Source organism: Nyctereutes procyonoides, unplaced genomic scaffold (genome assembly GCF_905146905.1).
Source record: "Nyctereutes procyonoides isolate TBG_1078 unplaced genomic scaffold, NYPRO_anot_genome, whole genome shotgun sequence".
Taxonomy (NCBI): Eukaryota; Metazoa; Chordata; class Mammalia; order Carnivora; family Canidae; genus Nyctereutes; species Nyctereutes procyonoides.
Genome location: NW_026575144.1, coordinates 16,850,731 through 16,865,466, shown reverse-complemented (window position 1 = coordinate 16,865,466; position 14,736 = coordinate 16,850,731). Strand labels below are relative to the sequence as shown.

General features: G+C 37.2%; 1 protein-coding gene across 1 annotated transcript in view; it reads right to left on the bottom strand.

The window, feature by feature from the left end:
* The window catches only part of RYR2 (ryanodine receptor 2), a 755,069-nt gene that overhangs the window by 146,811 nt on the left and 593,522 nt on the right, over positions 1-14,736 (bottom strand). Inside the window, exons 56-60 of the mRNA XM_055308992.1 lie at positions 14,460-14,597; positions 8,582-8,659; positions 7,005-7,080; positions 3,864-3,987; positions 3,071-3,186 (exon numbers count right to left, since the gene is read on the bottom strand). Coding sequence (XP_055164967.1) covers positions 3,071-3,186; positions 3,864-3,987; positions 7,005-7,080; positions 8,582-8,659; positions 14,460-14,597 — 532 coding nt within the window. The remainder of the gene's footprint in view (positions 1-3,070; positions 3,187-3,863; positions 3,988-7,004; positions 7,081-8,581; positions 8,660-14,459; positions 14,598-14,736) is intronic.

Sequence of the window (14,736 nt, the reverse complement as noted above, 5' to 3'; positions counted from 1 at the left end):
AAATACTCAAACCAAAATAAAAAATTTATTGAGGATAGCCCATTGATGTGGTTAAGAGCAGACACATGCTGGTTTAGCTTTATGATCTTGTAGGGGGAAAACTGGACTAGAATAAAGTAAAAAAATCCTACATCTTCTTTCATTAAGAAAGTATGAGAGCAGCCAGTACTAACTCAGTAAACGAAACTGGTAAGATTTTAACCTTGGCCTCTGATAAAGTAGTTACTTAGTAATTAAAAGTTACAATATTAATGTACCAACTAAAAGGCTGCAGGAAGCCAGCTTGGGATGCGAGGGAGGATCACAATCATAATATCAGATTTGAAAATTAACATGCTGCTCAGAAACAAAGAAACTGTCACAAGACAATTTTCATAAGCAAAGCAAAGACACCCAAATTTTCCCCATGGTTTAGAAAATGCTTTTGAGGTTAAGAACTGATTGACCTAATGCATTTAGCTTAGAAGTCGCCTTCTGCACCTCCTTCATGCATACAGAGGAGGCTTCATGCTTAAAGAAGATGTAACCATAACTCAAATAAACCAAGATTACATGCAGAACACATTGAGTAAAAAAAAAATCAAAATTGGATATAAAGTTTTAGTAAAATTTGAAAGCAGAGTTTCACTATTTTATAACAATCAAACTTGTTTCTGAAAAATTCTTTTGTAAATAGAAATAAAAGCAATTAGAGATCTCTCTCTTTTTTAAAGACTTTATCTATTCATGAGAGACACACAGAGAGAAGCAGAGACAGAGGGAGTGGGAGAAGCAGGCTCCATGCAGGAAGCACGACTGGGACTTGATCCCGGGTCCAGCCCAGCATCACGCCCTGGGCTGAAGATGGCACCAAACCGCTGAGCCACCCAGGCTGCCCAGGAGATATCACTTATTAAGTCTGACACATAGGTTTGGGATAATTTTTTAGGAAATTTAGATAATATTTTGTAATATTGGAGCAATGCTCTTTTTATGAATAAGTAAAAGAATACTATGCCTTTTTTATACTCACAGATTTCAGTCTTCTATCACTTTTACATTAAATCTCCCTCAAGAATATTACGCAAAATGGCTGGATCCATTTAAGGGACTTTCTCATATACACTATAAAAACTATGTCAACACAAGTTTTGCACATAGCTAAATATGCTAACATTTCAAGGAATTAAAGAGGAAATATCCTACATCTTTACATTATGCATTTTAACAAAAATGCTTATGCGCAAAATACTGATGGAGAGAATATGATCTAGATGTAAAACAAAAATCAGAAAAAGGCATACGTATATTCTTACTATGGCCATTAGCCTCGGATGTGTTGCAAAGGCAGTAAATTTAAAGATAAAAGAAGGCATTACAGAAGTTTCATTTGCAGTGACAATAAAAAATGGAAATTAAACTAAGAGTAAACAATCCCAGCTCTGCTCTTCTAACAGAGTTCTCAGTTACAGTCATCTGAAAAGGGAACACGTGACATTGACCATTAATTTAATTTCTTGGGCTCTATACTGACCTAGCTTCACTTTCTCCCCACTGTTAAGTTTATAAGACCCTGTACCCTGCGGAAAGAATGAAATGCACTAAGTGGGTGAATTCGCAGCAAGGTTTTCCCTCTGCACAAACACTGGTTTATTCAGAAACTTCTGTATGATGTGGATAAAATCCAAGCACATTTACCCTTTAAATGTGTGTTTCTGTCATCTATGTTTCTGTTTCATGTCATATACTTTTAAATGTGCCTGAGAAATTTCAGTATTTAACTATATGCATGAAAGCTTCAAAAACTCACCATGGTCTCATTAATTTTTTGGATCATATTTCATTAAGTGAGACTAATCTGGCTACTTTTCAGGGTGACTCATAAATCATATTTTAAAAAATATCATTGTATGAGCTACAAAGGGATTACAAATCCTAAATTAGTTTGCATGATTGGCTTTTGTGAAAAAGACAGTTAAGAAGAGAGCCAAAGTATAGCATTTGGCTGCAGATAATGAGCAGATTGAGAGAGAAGGAAGTTCTTTACGAGAACAATACTCAACTGGAAAATCTTTAATCACATTTAGGATACAGGAGACCAGAAACAAGAAAAAGCCAGAGCTCGAAATTCTATGAACTGATGTGCCAAAAACTAAGTCCTAAATCTTAAGAAAATAATATCAAAAAGAGCCCTTGGTCAGGATAGGCTAGTGGAGGATGTGTTTACTGCTAAGTTACCTAGGACTATGGGCCTTGAACAAGTAAAAAGCAGAAAGAATAAGGATCTAAAAAAATAAAAACAAGAAAAAAGAAAATAAAAAGATAATCACCATAACACACTTGTTTTCCAAAGGGGACAAATTCTATCTGAATCCTTAATCTTTCTACCTTAATACCAGTGGCTGGAGAATGATCTGACGTGAAGCTCACTAATTCACAACTCAAATTTTAAGTCAGTCGTGTCAAGGGCAATCATGAAATAAGATGGAAGAAGAGGCTGTCTTAAAAATCTGTTCTGAATCTAAGATTTTAAAAGAAAGAATTCTTTTCACATGTAGGTAGTAGAATTGGGCCACATTGGGAAGAGGTCTTCCATTTTATTTAAGGGGATAATAAAATGTTCTACATCGCAGATACTCTAGTATGAACATGTGTCCCTACAAAGGCTAAAGCCAAGGCCTTCACATTGACTTGAAAGTTTAGGGATCCACAGAATTTCAATTTTTTTAGGAGCATGGCAATTAATTTTAAATTAGAAAGATAAAGAAAGATTTTGCAGTGTCCATCCAATGTGTCTAACCAGTGTGACGTCTGTCAAGTGTCTTTCAAAATAAGAAATCAATGCCAATAAACATTATAAGAAGAAAAGAATGGTGTGTTCGATATTTTTTTAGATTTTCTAAATTTACCCATCCCTAAGAATGTGTCTGCCTACTGACCATTAGACTCTGTTAAGTAATAGGATGGAGAGGCAGTGTCTATACTACCAGAGAAAAAACCAAGACCAGCCTGGAAGTCTGTGCTATACCTTGATGTTATCAACATTAAGAATAACAAAACCTAGACTAAGTAATAGGATGATGGTACCTACCAAACTCCAGGATATACTGATGGGCTTCATCCACATAGCGAATGAGTTGCTGAAGGAAGCTGTAGGCAAATCGTTTCTCAATGGAAGGTGTGTCCAATTCCAGGTCCTTAAACCCCCTAGAGCAGCAAAAATGAAATACTGAAACCAGGTCCGACAAAGACTATTTGAAGGTACAATTCTGCTTAAAAAGTATATATGGGGGATCCCTGGGTGGCACAGTGGTTTGGCGCCTGCCTTTGGCCCAGGGCGCGATCCTGGAGACCCGGGATCAAATCCCACGTTGGGCTCCCGGTGCATGGAGCCTGCTTCTCCCTCTGCCTGTGTCTCTTCCTCTCTCTCTCTCTCTCTCTCTGTGTGTGTGACTATCATAAATAAATAAAGAAAAAAATATTAAAAAAAAGTATATATGGTATATATAAAGATAGTTATCTCCTTGTAGCTAAAGGCAAAAGTGAGATTTAGTATAGAAGGAATACTTTGCATCTGATATAAAACTGTAGAGAATAATTCTATTATCATGCAAAAAATGTCACCTTTAGAGAAACAGAGGGTCACTTTTGCCAAAAAGTGTTGCCTAAATGATGGATGGGATTTAACCTAAGTAGTGAAAGGAACCAGTTAGCAGCAAACAGCCAAGGACATTAATGTTTCTGAGGTGTATGTTTTGAACATACTAAATAGTAGTTCTAAGGTGTAAAGGGACCACTGAATCATTTTCAGCATTAAATCTGACAGGAATATTTCAACATCCAGTCTTTATAACAGGAATGTGTAATGGCAGATGTGCTTTTACCTGGATACAGCATAGCCATTGATTTGCAAGAACTTGAGGATGTCCTGTGCTTTTTCCCTGTCCTTGGCTTTCTCTTTGGCTGTCAGCGTATCATAAGGTACCAGAAGGGGATGATTTCCACCTCCTAAGAGCATGCCAAAACAAGAACACAGCACTGTCATTAGAAAATAATCTGAAATGTGATAGAGTGGCATATAATGCGATCGTACTTAACTTCTGGCATCTTCCTATTACACAGAGTATATACAAGTCATATAAGGCTCTTGCCTCTCCAGTGCCTTTAATGTCCCAATTAATTTAGGAAACTTCAAATACTGTACATATGCCTTCTAAGAGGCAATTAATATATGGACATGTAGGCATTTGTGATATCAAGTGCCAGTGATATCTGCAATTGCACGAGAAGGGAGAAGATGTGTTCCCTTCTTCATTCAAACAAACTCTCAAGATGGGCTGCATAAAAATACTTGCTAAAACATGCACAGCTTGAACTAGCAAAATTATAGGACATGTTTCAAGGGATAAGCTTCATTTTCCACCACTGAGAGAAGAAGAAAAGGTCTTAAATATGGAATTTTTAGTATGCTTCCCAGATCAAAGAGTACTTTATAGTCACATATTCCACACAAACCTAAATTTAGGTTAACCTAAAAGCTAATCTCTCTTAAATATCTAATACGAGTAGCATACATACTTGACTGATTAAAACTTCTAGCAAGCATCTAGGTTTCTAGTTTACCTATTTTAGTGAAAAATACAAACAAAAAGCATCCTTTTAGATTTAAAAATCCTAGAAAATTTCTGAAATTTAAAAAAATTCTAGAAAGCTCTGAAATTAAAAAAAAAACTAATTAATGAAAATGTATGTATAAAGTTACAGAGTTTGTAAAAATTTTTGTGGAACATAAAAGTTCCAGAAAATGCACTGGTAATTCCAGATGTAAAGATCTGATGAGCAGCATCAGAGTGAACAGCATGGTGTGCCCCCAATGTAAAGTTTATAAAACACATACAGGGATATGTGTTCAGTGGGATGCTGAAATTCCTTGAAACAAAACTGCTATGGGCATTCCAGAAAAAAAGTACTTAAAAATGAATACTTGGTTTGAATTATGGTGACAACATAGATTCTATTAGATCAGTGTCCAATATGATGTTGCCAGGAGCCACTAAAAAAAATCATAGACATAATGTGCCCTGTGCCTGAAATAACCAAACAAAGAGGGAAAGAAGATGTCCTGTTTTCCTGGAGTTTGCTGAGCCTCCTGAGCTTCCACAGAAATGCAATCACACGCTGAGCTTTCTCACCATTAGGTGGCACTATACTACCATAAATGCAAAGGGACAGTCCGCAGCTACCAAGCCAGCAAACACTATGCGTTTTAAATGACTTCAGTTATTTCGTAGTTTGATATTAATAGTGTCAAGTATAATGCAATCATCAGAAGGCAAGAGAAACAAACATTCTGTGTATAGCAATAAGGGTATAGAACAAATTTGACTTCTCCCGTAATCAAAGATAAAACGGGATGTTTTATGAAAAAAAAATTTTGTAGATCAAACATCGAATTTAATCATCCTGAAATCATCTCCTATTTTGAACTACACTATTGTATTTAGTCCTTTCTTCCTAGAAAATTGTATTAATTTGGCAAACACAATAATTTTGGGGTCAGATACCAATAGGTTACTCAAGGAGAGAGAGAGGGCAGAAGAGAAAATAAAGAGCCCAGAATAGGGTGGACACTAAAGTGTGCAGCCCCTGAACTGATTCTTTTAAGTGTCTAGGTGTGTGACAGGCTTTAAATGACTTTCTCTTTCTACTGTCTTATTGCTCCTGACTTCCCATGCTCCCCTACTGCTCTCTCCTCCCCTTCTTTCCTCAATCTCTCTCTCTCTCTCTCTCTCACACACACACACACACACACACACACACACACACACACACACCATAGGCACCTCCCACATGCCAACCCAGATCTCAGAAGCTGTCAGGACACAAGTTGGTATGAAAGTCCCCAAGGGAGAGAACAAGTTTGAGAAAAGACACAAGCAGTTTCTTTCCTAAAGCTGTCGACGGCCTGTTGCTTTTCTTCTTTCCAAGACTCATTTCTCGCTTTCTTTAGTCTCAACAACCAAAAGCCAAGACCCACTGTTGTATATTCATTCCAACACCTTTCCTACTGGTCTGCTATTTTGGTCCTGAACCACTCACTTTTTCCTTCAAAAGAGGAAGTATATGTGGAATAAGAAAAATGACTAAAGGTTCTGAGGACTAATATTGCCACCTCCCCATTTAACCTGCTACACCCTTGCTTGTCTCCCAACCATGCAGTATGAATCTGGACCAATACAAGCTGCATGCAGAGGTTTGGATATCTCATCTACAGGCAGCATGTTTTAAAGAAAATATTGACTGTGGAACACTGAACGGCTGGCCCAGAAACTCACCAAACTATAGTGACTGAAACATACTTGGAAAAAAACAGATTTTTTTTCATGTTATCTGCTCACGTAAAAAATAGTGATTTTGTTTACTAGTCATCTGGATGATGCCGCTTCCAGAATTCCAGTAAGCAAAACTCTATGTCTCTATTACTCAGCTAAACATCCATCCATCCATCAGCCAACCAAAAACCTGATTGCTCATTTAACAAACATTCATGGAATCATTCTAGAAAAATGGGCCTACCTGTGAATCAAATTTTGCAATAGGCAATTTTGGTGTAAGGAATCTTCTCTGTTCATTTCCATGACTAATTCTAATTTGTGCTATTCTATCTCCTAGTGGTTGGTGGCTGGTAACTCCTGCAATAGCACAGCTATATTTTTCACCCTGAAATATCCTCGCTCTTCAAAACTATCTCTAATATATTTTTAAGTACGCCAATAAATAAGAAATAGTTTCTTGATGCCTAGATCTGTACAGTAAACATTACAAAAGTAACAGAAGTTGTAGTCCTGACCTGGAGGCAATTATATTCACATTGGGGGAAAGAAGACTACATAGGAAGTAATCAGAGAGGTGTGAGCATGCGCACATGAACACATGCATGCACACACAAGAGATTTTATCCATATCAGAGATTCACATAGTTGAATTCTGACTGTTTTTCAATCAGATTTTTTAGAAAATATTACCTTTGGACTCCAGTTCCATTTTCTTTTTCTTTGCCCATATGTTATGGTAGTTTTCAGCCATCATTTCTGCCATAGCCTTAAATGAATGAAATATTTAGCAAATAAGTTATAATTTAATGAGTAGAAACAGAGGACTTTGCTTGCTAATAAGTAATATCAAAACATGCTTTAAATTAATAAATCATAGTGTGTCACTGCTAAAATAACTCTAAATGATAATCAAACACAACTGTCTTGGTTGGAATCTGAATCCCAGATAATTCCGACAGCCTGTGAAACCACACAGTAGTAAACAGCAGAGGTGATTTGATGGGAATGATTCTTGTTATTTGTAATGTTCAAGGACAGATGTTTCATTAATTCAATAATGAAACTTCAAATTAGCTGTGAACTTTAATGAAAAATCTATTTATTTACAAGTTCTTACTGCAATTTCTGAAGCTTTAAAAGACACTCTACACCTTATTAAACAATGAATATAAAGAACCTAGCGTACAGTCTAGATTCCATGTCTGCCCTAAACTTGGGGAGAGACCTTGGACAAGCCACATTAGCCTTTCTGGAGACTTTCACTTTTTTTTTAAGATTTAGTTATTTGGGAGAGAGAGAGAGCATACACGCGTGCAGGGGGAGGAACAGAGGGAAAGAATCTCAGGCAGAATCCCTGCTGAGTGGGAAGACCAATGACACTTAACCCACTGAGCCCCCAGGCGCCCCTCTATGGCCTTTTGCTTTTTGATAAGATTGCCTCTAGGATTCCCTGTGCCCTTTTGGTTTTCAAGTTCACTATTTCATTTTAAGACATCCATCCATATAGGAGCAATGACAAGGGGCAAGTCAAACAATTTAACATAATTAACATGACATACTACATAGAGTTTCCCTGTATATATTTATTCCTCTTGGGATAATACCAAAAAATGTCAATATTGTTTGTTCATTATATTGACCTGTCAACTTCTGATCCAAGACAACAAATTTTCTTTTACTCAAATCAGCCATTTCAAAGTATGGTCCTTAGGAATAAAGGAGAACAGACGCAACTACAGATGGAGCAGGCAAAATGCTACCTGCTTCACTGGATAAATTACTTAACATACGTATTCTTTAATGAAGAACTGAGGGTCCCTTTAAGCAGAGCATTACTAATTCCTGATTTATTCTCTTCCCACACACAACTACTTAATTATAGTCATATTTTTTAAATGCACATTATCTTTATGGAAAATTCTTATTTAGAAGAAACATCCTGGAAAATGTTGTCAACTTTAAAAGCAATTAAAAATTTAAGGCCTATAATCTGTGAATTCCATAGACCTCTTTATGAATACCATATTCAAATAATTCATGCAGAAAAATATATTCAGGAAAGTGTTACATTATGCTTTTTATTTTTATTTATTTATTTTTAAAGATTTTATTTATTCATTCATGAGAGAGAGAGAGAGAGAGACTGGCAAAGACACAGGCAGAGGGCCAAAGGCAGGCGCTAAACCACTGAGCCACCCAGGGAACCCCACATTATGCTTTTTAAAAATGAAATTTGCAGGATACTTTTAAAAGTCAATAATACTCACATGCAGGTCTCTGGACAGTGTGACATTGCTCATGTCAATGGCTCTGGGGCTATAACCATGGGCAGCATCTACAGAAACCTAGATGATTTACGTGGAAAAAAGAATGGAGTCTAACTTAAAAAATCCCATGGAGAGAGACTCAAGACATTCTTCAGAATTACAGGACAAATAAACTTCCACATGTAAGGTTTCCTCAGATGAAACTGGCAAGTATCTATAGAAACTTAATTCACAAACATACCTAGCAAATGCAATTATGTTTGGGTATCTGATAATTTCAATTTATGACTGAATGCTATATCCCAACATTGCAGGGATTGCCAATTCCAAAAGCTAACGATTAGAACTCAACAAATTGTGCAATAAATCCAAGATTCTGGAACATTACCTTTGCCAAATATCACTGTATTCTTCAGATACGTACAGACTCTAATCGGCTGCAATAAAACTTACTCTTCCTCATGCGAACAGTAATTAATCAAAGAAGGCAATACTGACAAATGTCTCAATAGGCCAAATGTTAAGATGAAATACAACCAACTCTTTAATTTTAGAAGTACATCATATACTAGTCAATGATTAACAAAGTTATCCCCAATAACAAGGAGACTTAACTGCTGAATTTTGGTAATTTCTGAATTTTGGCATTTTAAAAATGAAACCTATCTTTTCATCAATGGTAAGAAGATTTCTCATACTGTCCTGTGCTTTTTTTTTTTTTTTAAGATTTATTTATTTCAGATATGAGGTAGGGAAGGGCAAAGAAAGAGGAAGAAGCAGACTCTCTGATGAGAAGGGAGCCCAATGCAGGGCTTGATCCCAGGACCCTGAGATCATAATCTGAGTCAAAATCAAGAGCTGGAGGCCCAAATAGCTATGCCACCCAGGCACCCCTGTCTTGTGCTATTAACGCATTCCTCTCAAGGGCATATTATGCAACAATGTTTTATAGAAATGACCTCTGGTTCCAGCCTTAAATCTAAATTTCTATCCTGACATATTTCATAAAATATTTATATTATTGTTTCATATGTAATTCTGTTAGACAATGATAAGCCAAAAATAAATTTTAAAAAGGTACACCATAGCTCATGCCGTGCTTTTAGAACAAAAGAGAGGCTACCGTGATGCTATCCTTAGTAATGGGCTCATGGGCTATCCTCAAATTACTGGTCAGCTTTGACTGCATCCTGGCTTCTGAGCTTTCACCACTGCTTAGTGCTATCTCATAGTGGAATGTGTAAAAAAAAAAAAAATCATATTTTTTTTTCTTCTATAAATTCTCCCTAAGAGGAAATTTGAGACTTAAAGAACACAAGTGACTTATCAGAGGTCACAGAACTAAAACCCTGAGCTGGCAGTACTGCACTTCAAGCTATCTATCTGACTGGGGCCACTTCCATCTCACGTCATCTCTTATGCCCTCAACATGTTAGAATATATTTATTTCCCTACCCATCCACTATCACTGCTTTCTCAAATATTATCAGTTTTCAAGTTGCTAGAGTCAAAGGCCTCTTTCCATCTGCTGTCAAACCAATCCTTCTAGATCTGACTCTAGGAATCACTTCACCAGCCCCTCCTTTCATGAGTGCCAGGAAACCACCCTCCTGTCTCTCCACTCAGCTTCTCGTGACTTCACTTCCTCGGATTCCTTCTTTGGCAACTCTTCTATCAATCCCCTGAGGATCACTCACATGTCTTGGCTCACGGTCCCTTTCCTCCAACTTCAAAGCCAGCAACACCACATCTCTCTGGCCATTCTTCTGTAGTAACATCTCTTGCCCAAAGCCAGAGAAGTCATCCCATCCTTGAGATTATATTGGACCCAATGATAATTCAGCATAATTTCTCCCCATTAAAAGTCTTTTTTTTTAAAAGATTTGTTTTATTTATTTATTTAAATTAATTTTTATTGGTGTTCAATTTACCAACATACAGAATAACACCCAGTGCTCATCCCGTCAAGTGCCCCCCTCAGTGCCCGTCACCCATTCACCCCCACTCCCCGCCCTCCTCCCCTTCCACCACCCCTAGTTCGTTTCCCAGAGTTAGGAGTCTTCATGTTCTGTCTCCCTTTCTGATATTTCCCACATATTTCTTCTCCCTTCCCTTATATTCCCTTTCACTATTATTCATATTCCCCAAATGAATGAGAACATACACTGTTTGTCCTTCTCCGATTGACTTACTTCACTCAGCATAATTTATTTTGAAGAGGGAGAGATGGAATCTCAAGCAGACTCCCTGCTGAGTGTGGAGCCCACTGTGGGGCTCGATCCCATGACCCTGAGACCATGACCTGAGCCAAAATCATGAACCGTATATTCAACTGACTGAGTCACCCAGGTAATCTCTCCCCCATCTCAAGATCTTTACCCTTGACACACTGGCAAAGCCTAAGTAAAGCAATATTTTCACAGATTCAAGCAACTTGGGATCATCTTTGGGAGCCATATTCTGCCTAACACAACATCTATAATCAAATTATTGTTCTGTCCTTGCCATCTCCAAGCACTGCTGTGCTCCCTACCTTATGTAACATAACCACCTACCTGATAGTCCAGCCAGTATCCATGCTTATCACCTTTGATTACTCTTTCTCATTCACAATCAAAATTCTGTCTTTTCTCCTTCAAAAATATCGCGGGGATATATCCAATCCTCTCCATTTCCACTATCTTTGCTCTAATTCAGATAGTTAATACTTCTGTTTTATTTCCTGGGATGTCTACAGTATCCTCCCAAGGAATCTGCCTCTCTGTCTTCAATCTCCCCCTTCTCCAGTTCATTCCCCCATTCTGTTGTCAGAAATGTATTTCCAAAATGTTTGTTATTCTCTAAATTTTTCTGCTATACAGGATAAATCTGTGGGCATGGGCTGACTCTTACTCCTCTTAATATTCCTGTAGCATAAGCCATATTTCATCAACTCCATGATGATAAAATGATTCCTAATCTCACAGATCACAATGGCAAATGTATGTCTTAAAACTGATAAAAACCAGCATTAGACTATCTGTAAATTGAACAAATGAGTAAAATAGAGCTGATATCAATAATTTTATTTGTTCCTAAAGTAGAATTCTCACTATTTAATATCCCTTGAGACCATATGCCTTATATAACTGAAATTTAAATCCTTTTAGCTTTTAGTTAAGTTACTGAGGCTGGTTTAAAGAATATGAAGTTGGTATCTGTTTGGTCAGGAACAGACTCCACTTATATTTTTCATTACCTGTTTCTCTCCTTCACAGAAATCAGAAAATGGGCCCAGGGCTTTGATCACTTCAAGTGAACTGAAATGTGCACCATTTCTCAACTAGGGGCTCAGACATTAATTAATAAACTCTAGTCTTATTAGCAATAAGAACCACTATAATGTACATGGTTATGTGCAAGACATAGAGATTATCTTATTTGTTTTCTAGAACAACTAACAGTACATGTTACTTTTCATCATTTTAAAATGAGAAAAAAAGTTTCAAAAGAACGATTTTGAAAGTCATATAGTATATTGGGTAAATAGTAAATGGCAGCATCAAGTTTTAAAAGTAATTCTGCGTGAATCCAAAGAACTTACTGAATTTCTTAAAATAGCCCCCAATGTTCTCTGTGATTTGGCTCCTGAGACCCCCCACCTCCCCCCCCGCCGCCACTCTCTTCCTAGCTTCCCAGCAGAGAACCCAGTTTGCTGAGCTCATGTAGCTACTCAGTGTTGAGGCCAGGATTTCAACCCACCCAGACTGTGCAGATCTCCTTGAGTTAAATACAGGCCACTTCTGCCTGGGTTAGGGAGAGCTGAGCTCCATGTGAAAGGAAGCGGAGAATATTAGGCTCCAACATCATGTCAACAAGTGTCCCCAGTCCACGCATTTATATTCCTTACTATAAACTGATGATTAAAAAAATGTTCCTGAATTTATTCAAAAGAGTTTCTTACATAATAGAAAATATCTTTATAATCACATGGGAAATCAGTAACGGGGAGAAGATAAGACATTAAAAAGTCTGGCAAGATTATATCTGAAAAAGAGAATAAAAGTGAAGATTTGTAATTAAGAAGTAATATATTTTAACACCTTGAGTAACGTTGGTTTATGCTTAAACATTTGAGTGAAAGTAGTGATAAGGACTATAAATATATTTGTGGCATTGGTTGGATTTAGCTCTGTATTTCTGATACTGAGAGAAATATTCTTTCTTCACTATTAGAGATCAAAGAAGTACAGATTCAATCACATTTACCATGAAATGCTCTCTGGTATCGAACATATTTAAATAATAAGAGTAACAATAAGTGTTAACATTTACTTTAAAAAAAAAAAAGAGTTAACATTTACTGAGGCACACAAATCAAGTAACATGCCTAATGGCACACTTCTAGAGAGTGGTGGTCTACCTCCAGAACCTTCCTTTTTCATCTACACACTGTGCCTGTAGCACATTGAAATCACGTAGAAGATTTCACAATGTACATTATACATCACATGTGTTCCTCTAAAGATCAGTTAGACCTATGAGATGGTTCTATGAGTATCAGTTTACAGAATGTATTGAGAGTGTAGAGCACAGTGGGAGCCATATTAAGAGCTAAGCAGGGAGTAAGGAAGAGAGGAAAGAAATAAAAGACATACAATTTTAAATTGAGGAACACAACTTTGCTCTTAAGAGCAGTGGGAGAATCCTCCATACTTTTCCTGACACAGCTTATATCACCTCCATTGGATGGTAATTTTTTAAAATCTTCTATCCAATTTACAGGAAAAAAAGGAATTATTGCATCCCGTGCCCTCTGTAGCACCTTGTACACACCACTGGTCTAATTCTTACTAACTCTAGGGTGAAGGAGGTCTAGCATGCCTGTCTCCAACACCAAACTGGATCTTCAGAACTAGAACTGAATCTTATCATCTTTGTATTCCTACTGTCTAGTAGAGAGCTTGTGTTTCAGTATCTGTTGAAACAGATTAAAACAAAATGCAATCTAATAAAATATCTACATATGTGATAAAAAGGTAATATATGCTTTCATAGCTTCCATCCACATGATAGTTTCTTAAGAGAATTTAATGTAAAACATACCTGAATTAGGACTTAATCTATTTCAAATACGATACATGGGAAACACAGGCTTTGAATACCTTTCTTTTCTTTGTTTTTTTAAATGGCCATAATACACATAATATTTTGTATGAACTGAATACAAGGGCCCTAGCAATCCAGAAAGGGGAAGTGATTGGTTTGGCTCCATCTCCTCCAGAGAGGAAAGGGCCATGGGTAATAGCTGGAATTTGCTTCCCACCTTGAACTCTAGATTCTTCAGGCCGAGACAATGCCTCATATGCCACATTGAACAGTGAAGTCCCCAAAGCCAGCACCTTGCTAGGCTGACCCAGCTTGCTTGACATGACCCACTAGCACGGCACGCCCTGAATTCCTGCTCTGGCTATCTGGTTGCATATATTCCCTTTGCAAGTGGACAGGTGCTCAAGCTCACTTGTATGGACCATTCATGTGGGCTCTAGATCAGGATTACTACTGTCTGATCACCCTATTGCTCCCTAAGAACCAAGCTCAAGCGCTTACTGGAAAGGAGTAGAAGGTCTTTTAGACAATCTAATTGTAGGTAATGCTTCATTAATTAAACTTCAAGACCTCACCATTGGGCACTCCTTTGTATACTAACCAGGAAAAGCACTACCTGATATATTAACTACAATTTTAACTCAGACTTAACCTCACTTAAAGAAAAAGGAACATGGTTTTTCTTCTCCTGAACATGACACTATTCTTCAGAATTTTCAAATTATTTGTTTTGGAGAACCTGCTACTTAAATAAAAGAACAAGCTGTGGATTCACCAGTGTGCTTCTTACCTGGCTTGTCTGAGAAATGCGACGAGTCCGGTTATAGAGGGCCATGCTGTCTCCTTCCCGTGTTCTCTCAATTCTCCAACCCCACGCAAGCATGGTTTTTAGAGACTCTTTGATTGGCCAGCGGTAAATTTCTTTTTCCTAGCAACAAAAATAAAGAGGAAGAAAGGGGGGTGCGTACTATGAATCTGAATGAAAATTAAAAATCTGAAATAGGCCGCCTTCATTTAAAGAAAAAAAATATTGGCATTGTTTATTTAAAAATGACAAAAGTAAAGTA